The sequence below is a fragment of the Drosophila albomicans genome, chromosome 2R, assembly GCF_009650485.2.
Source record: "Drosophila albomicans strain 15112-1751.03 chromosome 2R, ASM965048v2, whole genome shotgun sequence".
Taxonomy (NCBI): Eukaryota; Metazoa; Arthropoda; class Insecta; order Diptera; family Drosophilidae; genus Drosophila; species Drosophila albomicans.
Window position 1 is genome coordinate 2,211,769 of NC_047631.2, and position 17,075 is coordinate 2,228,843.

The 17,075-nt window shown below is 36.9% G+C and overlaps 3 protein-coding genes across 6 annotated transcripts; 2 read left to right on the top strand and 1 right to left on the bottom strand.

The window, feature by feature from the left end:
* Positions 1-1,685: 1,685 nt before the first annotated feature.
* On the top strand, positions 1,686-6,398 carry LOC117576021 (uncharacterized). The gene is made up of 5 exons (XM_052008094.1): positions 1,686-2,159; positions 2,226-2,953; positions 3,017-3,292; positions 3,357-6,042; positions 6,108-6,398. Exons 1-5 carry the CDS (start codon positions 1,876-1,878, stop codon positions 6,304-6,306), a joined length of 4,173 nt encoding a protein of 1,390 aa, XP_051864054.1. The 5' UTR covers positions 1,686-1,875; the 3' UTR covers positions 6,307-6,398.
* Positions 6,399-7,598: 1,200 nt separating this feature from the next.
* LOC117574961 (uncharacterized) lies at positions 7,599-11,173 on the top strand. 3 transcript variants are annotated; one of them, XM_034259023.2, is made up of 7 exons: positions 7,599-8,054; positions 8,130-8,251; positions 8,324-8,437; positions 8,506-8,750; positions 8,833-9,482; positions 9,544-10,267; positions 10,331-11,173. In XM_034259023.2, the coding sequence occupies exons 1-7, from the start codon at positions 7,863-7,865 to the stop codon at positions 11,008-11,010; spliced, it is 2,727 nt and encodes a 908-aa protein (XP_034114914.1). In that variant the 5' UTR covers positions 7,599-7,862; the 3' UTR covers positions 11,011-11,173. The 3 variants fall into 3 exon arrangements, with proteins under 3 accessions (XP_034114914.1, XP_034114915.1, XP_034114916.1); XM_034259024.2 differs by lacking the exon at positions 7,599-8,054 and having other exon boundaries at positions 8,144-8,251; positions 8,311-8,437; XM_034259025.2 differs by lacking the exon at positions 7,599-8,054 and having other exon boundaries at positions 8,224-8,264.
* Positions 11,174-12,895: 1,722 nt separating this feature from the next.
* LOC117574879 (probable G-protein coupled receptor Mth-like 11) lies at positions 12,896-16,177 on the bottom strand. 2 transcript variants are annotated; one of them, XM_034258909.2, is made up of 8 exons: positions 16,109-16,177; positions 15,523-15,999; positions 15,327-15,465; positions 14,039-14,227; positions 13,748-13,984; positions 13,514-13,682; positions 13,272-13,457; positions 12,896-13,217 (listed from the first exon to the last, which is right to left on the bottom strand). In XM_034258909.2, exons 2-8 carry the CDS (start codon positions 15,994-15,996, stop codon positions 13,163-13,165), a joined length of 1,449 nt encoding a protein of 482 aa, XP_034114800.1. In that variant the 5' UTR covers positions 15,997-15,999; positions 16,109-16,177; the 3' UTR covers positions 12,896-13,162. The 2 variants fall into 2 exon arrangements, with proteins under 2 accessions (XP_034114800.1, XP_034114801.1); XM_034258910.2 differs by lacking the exon at positions 12,896-13,217 and having other exon boundaries at positions 13,367-13,457; positions 13,514-13,573; positions 13,641-13,682.
* Between the last annotated feature and the right edge of the window lie 898 nt (positions 16,178-17,075).

A 17,075-nucleotide genomic window follows, 5' to 3' on the forward strand; every position in this document is an offset into this window, starting at 1 on the left:
TAAAGAGGAGAACTCGATTAAGACATATCCCGTCTCGTTATTTTCCTAACTGAAAAAAATTCATTGAATTATGACCATTGTTGATTTCAAAAATTTCAATTCGCCCAATCGCATATCTCTTTGACACTTTGATTGCTTATAATCATATTAAGAAATAATCAACTCGATCGATAAAATGAAATAAAAGCTGCAATCATCATTGATGATATGACCAAACGTAAGCGCTTATTAATTTCGCCAAAAGCACCGTTTAGCCAAAATAGAAGAAAGTGAGTGAATGGAGGGCATTGTAATTATAGCCTTTTATACACAAACACTCAAATGCTTTTATGACAGAAACAACAAAAATATTAAGAAAAACGTTTGGCGCCGTGTTATTTAAGCCCCCAATTCTGCCGCAGTCTCTCGACTCTCTCATCATTCACATTTTGATTACATCAAACAACGACAACAACAACACATATCAAACAAGCTTCAGCTGATATGCCAAAGAAAGACACACAAAAATAAAAGAGAAATAAAAACCAAAAAAAAAAAAAATCACAAGCAACAAGACGCTACTTTCGTTTTCTGCAAGCTCCAAGCTAAGCTCCCGCACGAGTTGGGCCTCAAGCACTCAGCACTAGGAAAGTTTATATTTATTTATTTATAAACATATATTGTACATATATTTTTTGTTGCCTCTTTGTTTGTATTTGTTTTTCGTTTTCATCCATTATTTGTGGTGGAGGTATGGAGGTCATTGACCCACGCGATGGCCACAACTGCGTATGCGTCTGCGCCTTGTTTTTCAGCGTACGTGTGGGTTATCGACAGTTCACGTTTTAAAATGTTTAAGGCGATGGGGCTAAATCCACTTCATAGTTTAATGAAATGAAAAACTAGCAAAACAGGCATTGAAGAAGTGTGAAAAGTGTGATCAAGTACTTTCCACTTTCACTGCAAGCACCGATCGATTTACACTAACTTTAGTGTACCCTTTCTGCCTCGCAAATGTATTAGACATAAAATTTGAATTTATAACTATTTTTTAGATATTTTTAGATTATTACCGCATTGTTTTGCTTTTATTAAAAATGGACAGCAGGGATATATACCATATATATGAATATATGCATATATTTTCAGAATATTCAAAAGATTTCATATAATGCAAAATATATCAGATTCTTAATCAAAGTAACGTGGTCCCGAATGCAGCCTTTTTTTTTTGTTGTTGTAATATAACAATATTTCTTTAATAATCATACCATCTTTATGTCATCGCAAATAAATTTAAAATAATCATAATTGCTGTTACAAATAGACTCTGTTATTCGATTTTCTCACTCACTGGTTTTAAAAAATATCAAAATATATAAATAGAAGTTTTGAATAAATAAATAATATTCGAGTCATAACAGCTTCATGAGCTATTAATTAAAGCAATAAATGAAAATCCATAGTGTCAAAAGTAAAGGCCCCCTATAATAGTGCTGTGATTATTGATGCGATTTCTCAACGCATATCACACATTGCATAAACACACAAGCATACTCGCCAGCCGCTATGTACAAATATATAACGAACTTGTTTGAGTCAGAGTTTTGACTTCCAACAGCCGACTTCCAACTTGATGCAAGTTAAACGTTTTATAAATAGATGCCGTGATCGTCCACCAACACCATTCGGACACAAAGTTTGAACGCAACCACAACCACAACATTCACATCGACACAGCCAGGATGAGGACATATTAATCAAAAAAATGGATGCTTCTGTTCTTCCAGTTTCCAGCACATCGATGAGCTGGCTCGACAGTCGCATGCACAAAAGATCTCATTACGTCGCACAGCTCTAGAGGGGTTGTGCCCGGTCCGAGATGCACCACCCTGCATGCCGGCTTCGGATAGATATCGCACTCATGATGGAACCTGCAATAATAAGAGAAGGCCTCGTTGGGGAGCTGCTCAGATGCCATTCAATCGCTTTTTGCCTCCAGAATACGGCGATGGCGTAGACAGTGTTCGGAGCTCGACGGATGGCAGCACATTATCCTCGTCACGTTTTGTCAGCCTCCTGGTGCACGGAGCCCGTGAGGGTGAAGCTCCACTCACTCTGATGATAGTTCAATGGGGTCAACTGCTGGATCACGATATAACGTCAACGGCACAGCCTCGGTTAGTAATAAGATAATATTTACCGCATTTCCATGCCATGGTTAAATGTTGATATATTATTTGCAGATCCATTAACGGTTCCATACCCAGCTGTTGCGGCGGCAAGGACTTTCATCCATCGTGCTTTCCCATCAAGGTGCCACTAGACGATCCATGGTTGTCGCCACTCAACGTTCGCTGTTTGGAGTTTCTGCGTTCTGCCCCAGCACAACGTCGTGACTGTGTGCTATCTTGGCGGGAGCAAACCAACCAAGCCACGTCGTACATTGATGCATCGCCCATTTACTCGAACAGCGCCAAGTCTTCGGATAACGCTCGAGTCTTCCGTAATGGCCTACTGATCTATGGTCGCGGAAATCCCTCAGACGATGTGTGTCAGCGAGGAGCTATTGCCTCGAAATGTATTCGAGCTGGCGACGGGCGGAGTGGAGAGCAGCCCGGGCTACTAGCAATGCATCATGTATGGGTAGGAGAGCACAATCGTATAGCAATGGAGTTGAATGATCTAAATCCCCACTGGAGCGACGAGAAGATCTATCAGGAGACCCGACGTATTGTGGGCGCCATGTTTCAACATATCACCTATCGGGAGTTTTTGCCCTTGGTGCTAGGAAACGAGGTTTGCAAGTTGTTTGACTTGCAGCTTCTTAGCTCCGGTTTCTATGAAGGCTATGACCCAAAGATTAATCCTTCGGTGGCCAATTCATTCTCTTCTGCAGCTTTTCGGTTTGGTCATTCTTTGGTACAGAATTCCTACACCAGATGCGATCGCCATCATAATGTAATAAACAACAGTAAGGCTTCTATATAACTAACGCAAAACAAATAGCCACAAAAGTTTCTTCTTCTTCTTCTAGATGTCAGCTTACATGAGGAGTTCCAGAACGGGGACATTGGAACAGCGGGTTCCCTGCATCGTCTCCTGCGAGGAATGGCTTCACAGCGAGCTCTGAAGCGCGATGAGTTTATTACGCCTGAGCTGACTAATCATCTATTTCAAACGCCAGGATTTCCCTTTGGTCTTGATTTGGCTGCCATTAATATACAACGTGGACGTGATCATGGTTTGCCTCCGTACACTTCATGGCGTGTGCCATGTGGTTTGAGTCCCATTCAAAACTGGGATGAATTTGGTAAAACTGCTATGGGTTAACTCGCATTAGAAATCTTCTAATTTCCTCAACACTCTTGTTTCAGCTAACGTAGTCGGACCGGAATCTTCAAAGCGGATTGGCCATGCCTATCGCAGTGTACACGACATCGATCTCTTCGTTGGCGGAATTGCTGAAAGGCCGGTGGTCGGAGGCCTAGTTGGACCCACATTCGCTTGCATCATAGCGCAGCAGTTTAGTAACTCGCGCCGTGGGGATCGCTTCTGGTATGAAAATAGCGGCTTCGAGAGTTCTTTTACACCAGCCCAGCTGCACTCCCTCCGACGGGTATCGCTGTCGCAAGTCCTGTGCCGGGCAGTTGGGGGTGGGACCTTTCAACCGCACATTTTTATTCCAGCTGAGTTTACAGACAACGAGCGTCAGAACTGTGGCACTGGACTCCTTAGTCCAATTGACCTTAGTCCATGGCTAGAACTTGACCCGTTCGCACCACCTCGGCCCATCCATGGCGATGTTGATCATATTTTTAATATCATTAGCCCTAACGAAATAAGTGCACCTTCCATCGTTAAAGAGGACAAAGCGGGATTTTCAAATCGAGTGAAACCCGCCCGACCACACATTGAATTCAGCCCTAATTCATCAAACGGATTTCAGCGACCTGACAATAAAAACGACAACACGACAAACAAAGTTAGCGACAAACTTGACTTAATACGAAAACCGACGACAAATAGTAACAGTCATAATAACAATCCCCAACGCAAAGCATCTGTTAATAATAAGTTGGACAAGTCCCCCAAAATTACGATAAACATAAAAAACGTGATTACCAGAAATCCTTCTACAACAGTTCCGAAAAGGACAGTGATAATTAACAATGTACCCTTAGAGTTACGCAAAGCCGTGAGTGTAAATACATCTACATCGCTTCCAAAGAATGACATTTCCCTAGCATCGCGGAGTGACGATAACCCAGGCCTGGAAGGTCTTACTGAAAGCTCGCGAGCTGCGACGGTCGTAAGCGATCCGACAAACCCGACTAACTTAACGAGTAAACGAGAACTGCGACGTTTGACAACATTGATGAAACCATCAAACGACAAAACCTCAGACATGGACGCAAATGAACGACTTCTGGATACTCAGGGTAACATTACAGAAATTACCTCGGCATTAATTATACATTCCGATTCCACACCAAGCATGATTCTCGGCCGTTCAAGTCGTACTACGAAGTCGTCCAAATTGTCCAGAACAACAAAGCGTGGTGTCGAACTACGTAGTCAGTATCAAAGTCGACCGCCTTATCCACAAAAGGTTGTTGTCAACGGTCCTAATACAAGTGATCAATACGAAATTGAAATTAATATACGACAAACGAATAAAGGTCCAGTAACGCGACCCGTGGAATCAGATTATTCCGAATACACTACATCGACTAATTACAAGCCCTTCAATACCTATGAGAACAGTTATGCGCCAAATTATTTGCATAAATTTGCGAGTACAACGCCTAGCTACACCTATTATCCAACTCATAGGGACACCAATTTGCCACTACAAAAAACCAAACCCCCGACTATTATCTACTTGAACGACATTGAAGATAGACGGACTTCCACCCGACCACCGAACATCTTCCAAAATTTCTTAAGCTTTGCCACCAACGGACTTAACCCAAATATAAATAAACGACCAACTGAGGCAACTGATCTGAGTCCGATCTCAGCGGGCCAAAAGCCTCGACCCTATCACGAGGCTTCTGTGGTTAACAGTCCGCTTAGCGGAAGTAACTCACAAGCTGGATATGCTACCTCTGGGCAGTCACTTCCCGTTTCGACAAATTCCCAAATGGGCGTCAATTCCCCATCAACCTATCTGCATGCGTCTAGTAGTGTAATTAGCTCAGGCCACTTTGGCAGTATTTCAGGTGTAGCAAGTGCAAATGGAGCCGATAGTACATTCAGCTTTAATATACGGCCACGTCCTCATACTAATGATAATCCTTATCCTGTTTTTAGTTCAAATGCACGTCCCCAAAGTTTTGGCGCTAGTTATGGCTACGCATCGCACGTACCTTATCAGCAGAGCCAGCCACATCTATTTTATGATCGAGAACTGAGCCAGACTCATACGAGTCCCTTCTCCACTGGCACTGCCGCTGGACAGAAACCTTGGTCGCAGCCACAGTATTATGATCGCAGTCCTGAACTGAAGGAAATAGGCAATAGTAACAATGATCCATCTAATACGGATCACAAACTAGACTTACGAGATTATGACTATCTAAGCCGAACGCTGACAAATATAACTGAAGACGAAAACCTACACGACACCACTGAAGATTACGTGTACGACGAAGATGAGCCAAATAAAATCATTAACTTCGCAAACTTAGGCAAACAAGCAGGTAACCTGAAACTCTCCTCCCAGAATGACATACGAACGGAATTGAAGGACGAAGTATTGAAAAATATTTCTACGAACAACGACAACAGGACTTATGTGGACGACAATTACGTACTTCCCATGCTAGAAAACAACCCAATGACATACGTTACGGAAATGCCCAAGCCTATACTTTCCACCTCCACTAACAGTAATGTTAGCGTTTTTCCGGATACTATAAGCAAGCAGCTAGGCAGTAAGATATTAGCAGAGACTATTGAATATGACGCACAGGCTGAAAACTTAAAGCAGTCCGCCCGTTATAAACAACACACCAATGTAGCCTTTGCACCGATAATCTTGCTTACTAAGCCGGACAGGTGAGTTAATATTGTACCAGATTTCCGAAGTTTCAGATAATAAATGCAATTGCATTTCTTTTTAGACCCGATAATTGGGTCATTTATAACAAAACAAATGAGGAGCCGCTATTACCACAGCCACCAATAGTGTCCACTGGTATAGGTGCAGAGCCAACAGTAGAAGTGCCCACGCCTTTCAACAATGGAAAACGAAATAAAGGATTAAAACATGAACCTAGTGAGATTGAGATTGAAAAAAAAGCAGTAGAAATGCCAAATTAAACTAAGAATATTTATGTATTAGTACAAGTTTATGGACGTGTGCACCTTTATTGCATGATACTATTTATTTAATAAATATTTAATACATATTATCTATGTAAATATTTTGAACTCAACTCTATTTGGCACGTACCAAAGAGTTACCAGATGTCTGTTTATACTGGCAACATCATCGAACATTTCTGAAAAATACAATCTTCTGCCGGATTATTTCTTAAGTGACTGTATGTAAGAGAGGAACTGCTAATAAAATCACATCAATGATGATGCAACAATGATTCTAAAAATGTGGCCGTATCTTCGCTAAAATTTTGGTATACCTATCGAAAAGTGCGATATCGAAGGTAAACAGATGTTTATATACAAATGTTGCCGCTTTATAACTGTTTATATTCAACTTAGACTAATAAACTATTTCCACTGCACCAAAAAGCCTCGTTTTATCGGGCTTTTCCGTTCAGGTCGCATATTATATTACGTTTCAAAACGTAAAAAAAAATGAGTAGCAGTGGAAATGGGCTATAAAGGCGAAATGCTTTGTAGTGGTCAAAATAATAAATTAAACTTAGGCAGAAAGAAAAATAAAATGAAACAAATTAACCGAATATAAGAAATTTAATAAACAATGCGACACTGAAGCATTCAAAATATATAAGTAATAAACATCTCGCTCAGAATCATATGATAATATTCCTTTACAAAGTGACCATCTTCATCGTTGTTTTCTTATATCTCCGGTAATTCCCTTTTATTTTTTGCTTTGTTTCTTAATGCAATTACAAAGCAATTTAAAATAATATTCAAGCGCCAAAATTTGTAAGTGGAATAATCAGCCGATTTCCATCGATGTCGCACTTTGTTCGATGAATATACTAAAATATTATCTTAAATACAGCTACATTTTCAGAATCATTGCCGCATCTTTAGTGATTGGATTAGATGATTACCTCCATTAGACGTCCCTCTCTTCCAAACATCCGCTTAAGACTTTACAGAACGAGTTGCTTAATATGATGCAAAACGGAAATAAGTAGAATTAATTTATCAATATTAAGTTACATTTCTACAAACATACTTTTCGAATAATTAATTAAATGCTTATTTCTGGTTGATTTGATATTCTTCCTGCCTCAGTTTGTTTATTTTAGAATCGCATAATTCAAAGCGCTGGGTGTAAATGTACACAATATTAAAAATGTACATAATATTACCAAATAGTAGTGTTACCAAACAATCACTTTGCCTTTTTTAAGTATATTTTTTCAAGGAAACGGTATTTTATATATAAAATTCTTATTAGGGCTTGCAATCGTGCGGTCACAACAATTTATGGCCGATAAACTGAATAATCTGTATTGACCGGGCAAATTTTCACTTTCCAAGTAGATATTAATAAATTAGAGACTGTGTACAAAATTAAAAAAAAAAATCGATGCGTGTGGCTGCTTTTTTGTGGCGTCGGGTTCGCTTGCTGCTCAATTGCTAGCTAGTTTTATAGGCCGTTGCTACCGATGATGTCGGTAAATTCTTAAGTCTGATTTTTCGAGACTGAGGCAATGGAGACTGATTACCAACTTTACGTCGAGTCATTGTCCGGAGTATCATCGGATGACGATGACATCTCCACGGTGGATAGTTCCGATGAGGCCGTAGACAATGAGGAGTCGCCAAAAACTAACATGTACAATCACCAAATTCAAGTGCAGTCACGTACTAGAAATTTGGTGCAAATGTTGTTCGACAGAGAGGTGAGTGGGAACACACACACACATTTGTGTTAAAATATATGAATTGATACTTACCTACGCTTAAACATAACACAGCGAACAGGATACTTCTCAGGTGCGTCGCGTGCTGGTCAAAAACAAAAGCTTCCCTATGATAAAGTGCCAAATAGATTAAAACTGTATCTCAAGGATGTATTGGCTAGCAATGCTGTGGAGGGGTAAGCGGCCACAGTGCGTGGTTGGGTTAGGGAGCTGAATATTCAACACTCGGTCTAAGAATATTGTTACAGGCATATATTCATGGGATTGACTGCCTGTGGACAGTATATGATCAGTCATCGCGTTGTGTGCAACGACAACACGTCGCTCAATCATTACTCCTTTAATGTGGGATACAAATACACGTACGTAGTGTGCAACATCTACAAAAGTATTTAATATGTATATTATATACTCTTACTTATTTTTTTAGTCTTTACTTTTGGCTCTTTCAACCTCATAAAAAATTGAGATACTTCTTTTCACGCCGACTGTTTGATGATCATGTGGTCGACAATTTGAAATCAGTGACGATGACGCAATGGAAGAATGCAGATAAGCAGATTTTGGTGGTTCATGGTGCCGCCACAGAAGAGAGCGAAGAAAGCTATATAACATATGTAAAAGTTCCTAAGCTTGGTTGTTTGGAGTGTAAAAAGTTAAACGACGACGGTCCCTGTAATTATCTTGCAATTTAAATCCGAGTTCATTGCGATTCTATGTTGCATTATATATATTATGATTTATGGTGTATTTACAGATTCCTTTTACAATGCTCATTGCCTGAATTGCCATTTAACGGTACACACTAAATATTCCTCAACGGAAACAGATCCCCGATTTGAACCGCATCTGAATCTTTTGTGTCCCGAAAGAATTTTGATTATATCGAATGGCTTTATGCATATGCTGCGCATAGATGTGGACACGCCGGTCGTATCCAGCACAATGAACAACAACTGCTTGCATCAATATAACCTGCCTGCCTCGCAACATCAGTTCTTGTTGCTGCCACGCACGCCGCTGACCAATGAGGAAGATCGCAATTCTGTGCCAATTACTGGATCTGAGGCGGATAGTGAGCACAGTGTGGTGGCGCGAATAATTGCGGATTTCAGTGATATCGAAACGGATCATACTCAGCGAAGTAATAATAGCATTAGTAACAACAACGAAAATCAACATCGCATTAACATAGAACAGAGTAGTGCCAGTTATGAGAAACTCATCTTATCATCCAACTGCAGTAGTAGTTTGACGGCGTCTAGCATGACTCTGATGGAAACCACCCTGCCAGTATCAATACAATGCAATGGAGTTGGCTCCAATGAGTCCAGCCAATCAAGGAAGCGGAATCAGCGTATAGTCACAAAGTCTTACCGCAATGGAATCACAACAATTGATGTTCAAGTAAGATTGCGTCGAGAGCATGCCAATTGCTATATATTATACATAGTTATTTAATTCTCAGAATACACCAGCTTCGAGCTCCATGACTGACAAGTCGAATGCGTACGAGTTTTCAGAAGATAACGAGAAGTGTGAGAAGATTTCAATATTTCGAAAGCGACGACTCGCAGATAAAAAGTATGAGTTTTCCGAAGATAATTCTGAAAACATTCTACCTTTTACCAAAATTAGATCGGCAGGACGTACATTTAGTACCTCCACTGCCAGTTCCACGGCTCAACGCAGTATACATCGATTTTCACCAACAGCACACTTTTTTCATAACTCCCCATGTGCTTCGCCTTCTTCTTCCCCGCATCCAGCACAGTCTGCTCATACTCCGCCTGCAGCACCACATATTGGATTCCGCTCACCCCCATCTAGCTCGAATCTAATGCGATCGCCCAATCGTAATGCAAACACAGCCACTATGGGTGGACAAATCTACAACCAGAAGTCACCACCTCTTTCCCAAGCAACTCAACAGATGCTAAACTATAAGGCTGTTGGACCTTTGGGAGCACTATCTCCACTACAGGTGTCCATGGCTAAGCGCTTTGAGATTGGCGGCTCCATTTCCCCCAACGCGGGGATGTCTTTTCTTTCGCCACGACGTGATGAGCAGAGAATTGTAGAAATGCCAGTTCAAGGCGGTGTAATGCCAGAAATGCCGGTATGCACCAAAAAACTGCAGCGTCGTTATGTTGATGAGGATGATGCGACCTCAGTGATTACCAGTGAAGAGGGTAAGTATACCGTATACCTTTTATTTTTTTGGCTCTCACACTAAACATCGTTTTCGTACACAGACGATTGCATTTCCCCAGGCTATCACACGTCGCTTCCAATGGAGGTGCACGGTTCTTGTTACTCAGAAATGCAAATGATTTCTCAAGCATCATACCAACGATTACGATGTAGCAGTGTCGTAGTAACGCAAAACTCTTTTGATCTCGAAACTTTCACATACTACGTCATTAGTATGATCTGTCAAAAGCATCAAAAAATCTACAACGTATTTTATGATTGGGCATACGAATTCATAAATGTATGCCCGATAAGCCATACAATCAGCTTTTTGCTAATGGCACAATTTTCGGCTAGAGATCAGATGCCAACAACTCCTACGAATTGCCTCTACTGCACAGGTCGAATGGGATGTGTTTTTCATAATCGACAATATGAATGTCGTATTCTTTTCACCTGGAACATGGATAGCGGGCAATGGCAGGTCCTTGATTATGGAGAGCTTAAGGAAATGCACGAACTCTTCAGCCCACTTAAACGGTTGGGGAAGTCTCGCTTAACACTGGCACAATTGGCTCGCCAAACGGCACAGGAAATGACAGCCAGTTTAAATGGTTTACCCGATTATTATTCTAATTTGCGAGTGCTCAATTCGGATATGAAGAAATCAAAATCATCCATATGTGATCTAGATAACATGGTAGAGTTTCATCTCAAACGCACAAACAACGAAATGACCTAAGTCCAAGAAAAGCCCTACAACCACATAGCATTGGACACTCTTGTTTTTCTCAAAATATACACATACAACTGCTCTAGTTCAGTTTTAAACAATTTATGGCTTTGTATCTAGTTTTAAATGAATAAACCTTTGTGCAACGAAATACTATTGCATATGGTTAAAATGCGTCCTAATTTTGACTGAAGTAGTTTAAATTATAAAAAGTTCTACGACATAGATTAACGTATATAGATTGATATTTCTCAAATGATATCTTTTGGTTAAATTAGTTATTAATTATGTAAAAATTACGAATATGGTACTAATAAACATATGTATTTAATATAGATTAATTCGATTTCGCCTACTCAATAAGTATGCTTAAATATACAAGTCCACTGTACAATATTTATTTAAATTTATGTCTTATTTTGAAAAAGTAATATTCTGGTAGTATTGCTAATACTTGACACCCAATTTCATTTTGAAACGTAATAAACACAAGTTTATTTAAGTATGACTTTCAAACGATAATTGTTTAATTTTTGTCGAACTACTTTATTTTATTTAATGCTCGTCAATGGATTGTCTTGATATTACAGAATAAACAAGTAAGAAAGCTACAGTCGAGTGTGCTCGGTTGTGAGATACCCTCTACCCATTTTGAAAAAAATCAAAATATTGCGGTAATATTCTCAAAAATATACCGAATGACATATTTGGTATATCGATATAGTACCGCATTCAAAATATACCATAGACGGCCCAATATACCAGATTGTCAGCGAAAACAACTAAGACCCCTCTAGTAAGTAGGCGTTTTTGCCCATACAAAAGTATTTCTTTAATAACTTCGACAATTTTTATCTGATATCTGTAAATACCAATTTATCTGTAAATACCAATTCGCGACTAAAGCTTTAAAATTAAGCTTATTATTCAATTTTTAATGAAGGGAGGAAGTGAGCATGGCAAAAATTTGAAACAAACTTGATCTGCGTGCAAGCATAACAAATGCTGTCAAAAAAAATTATGGCTCTATCTCTTATAGTTTCTGAGATCTAGGTGTTTATACGGATTGATAGACAGACGGACATAGCTAGATCGTCTCGGCTGTTGACGGTGATTAAGAATATCTATACTTTATAGGGTCGGAGATGCCTCCTTATGCCTGTTACATACATTTCCTGCTGGCACAAAGTTATAATATCCTTCTACCCTATGGGTAGCGGGTATAAAAAGGCTTCAAAGTTTAAGTGAGTCGGTCTAAGAATTTATTCAGCTTAGGGTTTCATACGGTAGGGTCTCTACGCTTGAGGTAGCCAGTACTCGGTAGCCGAATACCCTTCTACTCTATGGGTAGCGGGTATAAAATATATACAAATGCACATTTTCATGATCAGAATCAAGAGACGAAACGATATAACCATATAAACACATCGACTAGATCATTCATTAGAATGGACGTGGTTCCATAGTTTCTCTTGATTCTGATTTTTTTTTTCAAAAAAGAATAGTTATGAAATTAAATGTTTTTATTGAAATATCAGCTAGATGACACACTGATTTATCATTTGATACAAAAAAATAATAAATACAGTTAACTCTAGTTGCACTACTGTTAATTTTTCTTTTTAGGTACCCAATATACTCTAATTAACATTATCGCAAACAAAACGTTTTTGAAAAATTCAACACTTTAGCTTTGAGATCGCCATATTCTTAAGAAAACTTAACCTAATAGCTTTAACTCATAGTGTTCATGGAATCACAAAAGCGGACGTAATTGTCAAGATCATGGCGCGCTAATTAAGAATATATATGTACATATATGTATTTTTATGGTCAATCATTGTCTGACCAAGTAAACAATTTTGTTTTTCCAAAAATCGGTTTATTTATGAACTTTACATATATTAATAAGTTCGGTATCTTTTATAATTAAAATTTTTACACGCAAGCGCTAATGTAATATTGGATGTTGGGACTATGAACATGAAGAAATATCAATTATAAAAATATTATAATATGACGTGTATGCTTCATGTATCGATGTATCGCGGTGAACATTTTCATGGAATTCCTCAAATTTTTTGTCAGATGAACAGAAGTTACACACTCCTTGCGGCTTCATAATTCCTTTAGTCAACGTTATTTCAGTTATTTGCATATGTCATGGTGATGTTGTAGATGGACCACTTTGTGATATTTGTTCGCCAATTCCAACGCTATAATAAGATTTTAAATATGCTTTGTTTTTGCTCTCCAATAAAAATACTTACCGATTAGCTAATGATTTTAAAACATCTTTTTTTAAAATTGTTGCTACAAACAAGATGATACCTTGGTTGCAATTGAAAATGTCAAAAATTTTAGATCCTTTATCGTTAAATTCTCCAAAATAACATATAATTTCCAAAATCCAAAGAACGCCCATTATGATAAAAAGCCTTAAAAACATCCCAAAACTGAAAATACATTAAGTTTTATTATGTACGAAAAAATAAATTATGATTATGCTTACTTAGTCAGACTCTTTAGACTTCTTTGGCTTTCCGATTTTTTTAACTGAAGTCTATTGTTCCTATTTTGAACGAATATATCACTGGCGGTTTTAATAAATAGTGTTGTGCTTAATGTTAGGTAAATACCTATTGGACCATAATAGTAGATTCTTGCCGACCAAGCAGTTGCTGTATCAATTATAAAATAAATATTTAATATTAAACGTAAATTAAAAGTTAATTAAATATCCTACTATCGATCCAACAATAATAAATTCCGATATTAGGTGCCCATTTTGAGTCTGTGTTTACCAACACAACAATATAAGTTACTAAAAGTTGTAAAGCGGCAAGGCCCCAAACAAATATATTGTAATTCAAATATCTTGTCCTCCGAGTAATGACAAGAGTATTAAATGCTTTCCATAAATCGTAGTTTATAATTAAAAGCCAAAGAAATGTGGATATTATAAAGTAGTAACCAATATATCCTAAAAAATACAAGATGAATTAAATAAGGAACAAATTTTTAATTTTAATCATACCTGTTAACTGGCACAATACTTTTTGATGTGGCTGGATCCATTGAAAACGTACAATAACAATAAGTATAAAACTTAGGGTCAAACAACTGAAGTAGCATATAGAGCATTTAAAATAATCTCCTTTAAAATTCGGTAATATCAAATACACAATTATGACCATAAGTAAGAAGAATATCGATACCGATTGCACTGCAAAAAAATTAAATAAGTTCAGTTAAATTATAATAGACTCCAATGATAGTTTCTTAAATCACTGTTCCCAGATGAGCAAAATTTTCAACGTGCGGAAAAGCAATATATTTCGCAAGTTCGACAAAATTTAGATTGACCGTTTTTGAAAACCTTTGGACACATCACTGAACCATTTGCTTATTAAATAAATGAAATGATGAAATCTCATTCATTGCCTATTTCTATGGCGAAAATATCCTAAGCACATATTATGGTAACTTGGTTGCAATAATTTTAGATGTTAAATTCCATATATAGTGTTGCGACGCCACAATATTAATTAATTTCTCATCACGAGCAAATGCCTTAAACACTTTACCTCCGACCTCATAAAATATATATAGTCTTAATCAGCGTTAACAGCCGATACGATCTAGCCATGTCCGTCAGTCTGTCTGTCCATATAAAACACTGGATCTTTGAGACTATAGGAGATAGAGCTATATTATTCGACAGCATTTATGTTTGCACGCAGATCAAGTTTGTTTAAAATTTTTGCCACGCCTACTTTCGCACCCGCAAATCAACAAAAATCGAATAACAAGCGTAATTTAAAAACTAGAGCTGCGAATTTTGGTATATACAATAATAACTATAGTAATTGTGATTCTCAAAAATTGGTTGTGGGAGTAATTAAAGAAATACTTTTGTATGGGCAAAAACGCCTACTTACTAGGGTTTCTAGCTTCTTTGCCGTCTATGGTATATTTTAAATGTGGCACTATATCGATATACAAAATATATAATTTGGTAAATTTTTAATATTTTTGGTATATTTAGAAAATAATACAGCAATATTTTGCTTTTATTCAAAATGGGTAGCGGGTATCTCACAGTCGAGCACACTCGACTGTAGATGCTTAGCGCTAAGCACAAAACACGTGTATCTACAGTGGTTGATTATTGCAATTTTTCCGATTAAATACGAAATATAATGTGAAAACCTATAATTAAACAGACATACTAGACTTATGGTCAAACTTAATATTTCATAACTATTTTGTGGATAGGAGAGTAACATCAAAGTCACAACTACTTGGTCATTATATTTACTTACTGTAAGCGTTAGAATAGTCTGGAGGTTTAAGGCAATGATACGGCACAAGCTTGTAGAGATCTTGAAATTTTCGAGGCTGTAAACAATAATCCCGTTTTGTAAGTAGTGCGCTGTCAAAATGTCTGAGAAGAGTGCCATTCTGATGATAAATTTAAGAAATTAAATAAGTGTTTGTATTTAGTAAACTAAAACATACTTCGTACAAAGTCCAGGCGTGGTCTGGATTATCAGGTTCAAGATAATTATGATCACGACAAGGTACAGGAAGATGTTGTTGCACCATGAATTCCAAGTCGCTTATAGTTTTTGTTAGTGTTTCATTATATGTTATGTTTAATAACATATTATAATGTATATTTTTGTCAATATCTTCGCAAGTTCGTTTACCTTTTAAAAGCAATTGTTTTGGATTACAGCAAAAACGTATGCACGTTTTTAAATGACATACACAACCCCTTATATGCTTGGGCACCGTTTCGTAATCGCCATTAAATAAAATTTGGTAATTGTATTCCCCCGTTTTTTCTTTTGGTATCAATACATCTTCGTACTGAAATGATCCATTTTCAAATTTAATGCTGTTTGTAAGGTCAACGGTATCGAAATAATCACATCCTTGGTATATGTAAAATATGCCAAATATAAGAAATACTCTTAACTGATTCTTCATAGCCTAGAAGATAAATTTGAAATTAAAAATGTTCAATTTTTATATTGCACATTTTGAGCATAATTAATGTTACATTAACAAATATGTACTTCCATTTATATAATTCTCTTACAGTATGAACTAATCAAATAGGAAATAGAAATAAATGTAGAAAATTTAAGTATTCTGGGACGAGTGCTATTCTTGAACTGGTATAATAAACTGAATTGAAATTATTTATTGCTTCAACAATTCATAAGATTTGCTAAATCGATTGGATACATTTTATGTTTACTCATAAACTTCTTATCGCATATAACATAATTATTCTACATATGCATGCATATGGCATTCTTAATGTGTTTATATACATACATATGTAGTACATATTATGTATTCAAAGGCTTGCTGATAAGTAAGAACGCAAGTCCAAAATCGTTTTAAAACAATCCAGTTTTGTGGAGCTTGTCAATACATTTTTATATTAATCTATAAAATTCCAGTTCAATAATATGATGTTAATGAAAGCTTCACAAAGTCCTAAACAATTGTAAATTTTATGCAATCAAACCCACTCTGCTAAGTGCAAGCATTTTTGTTGATTGGTGATAATGCCATTCTTATTTCACCAAAAAATGTTGCAAAAATTTTTACTTTTAAATTACTTAACACATCTTCATAAGAACAATTTATATATATTTCAGACAACAAAAGTTTTTTAAAGTTATAAAATTGATTTCTAATTTATTTTTACAACAAATCTTAAAAAAATCAACCACTGTCCAGCGAATAATGGAATTAAGGCATATATTATTGATTCTTATTTTTATTGTGATAAAGAATGTATGTAACATACATATATACATATGTTATGGTAATTATTTATTTCCAAGTTGTATTTTCGAATATTACTTATTATTATATATATACAACGTGGAAATAAATACTTACAATAATATTTTAACCATCCAACTCCCCAGAATAATATCTTTTTCATTGATTGTATATCTACGGTTCTTTTCAAATGTTTTAAAGCATCACTCTAATATACTTTACATTGTATAATAGCATTACAATAGCAGGCAAAGAAACAATTTTGA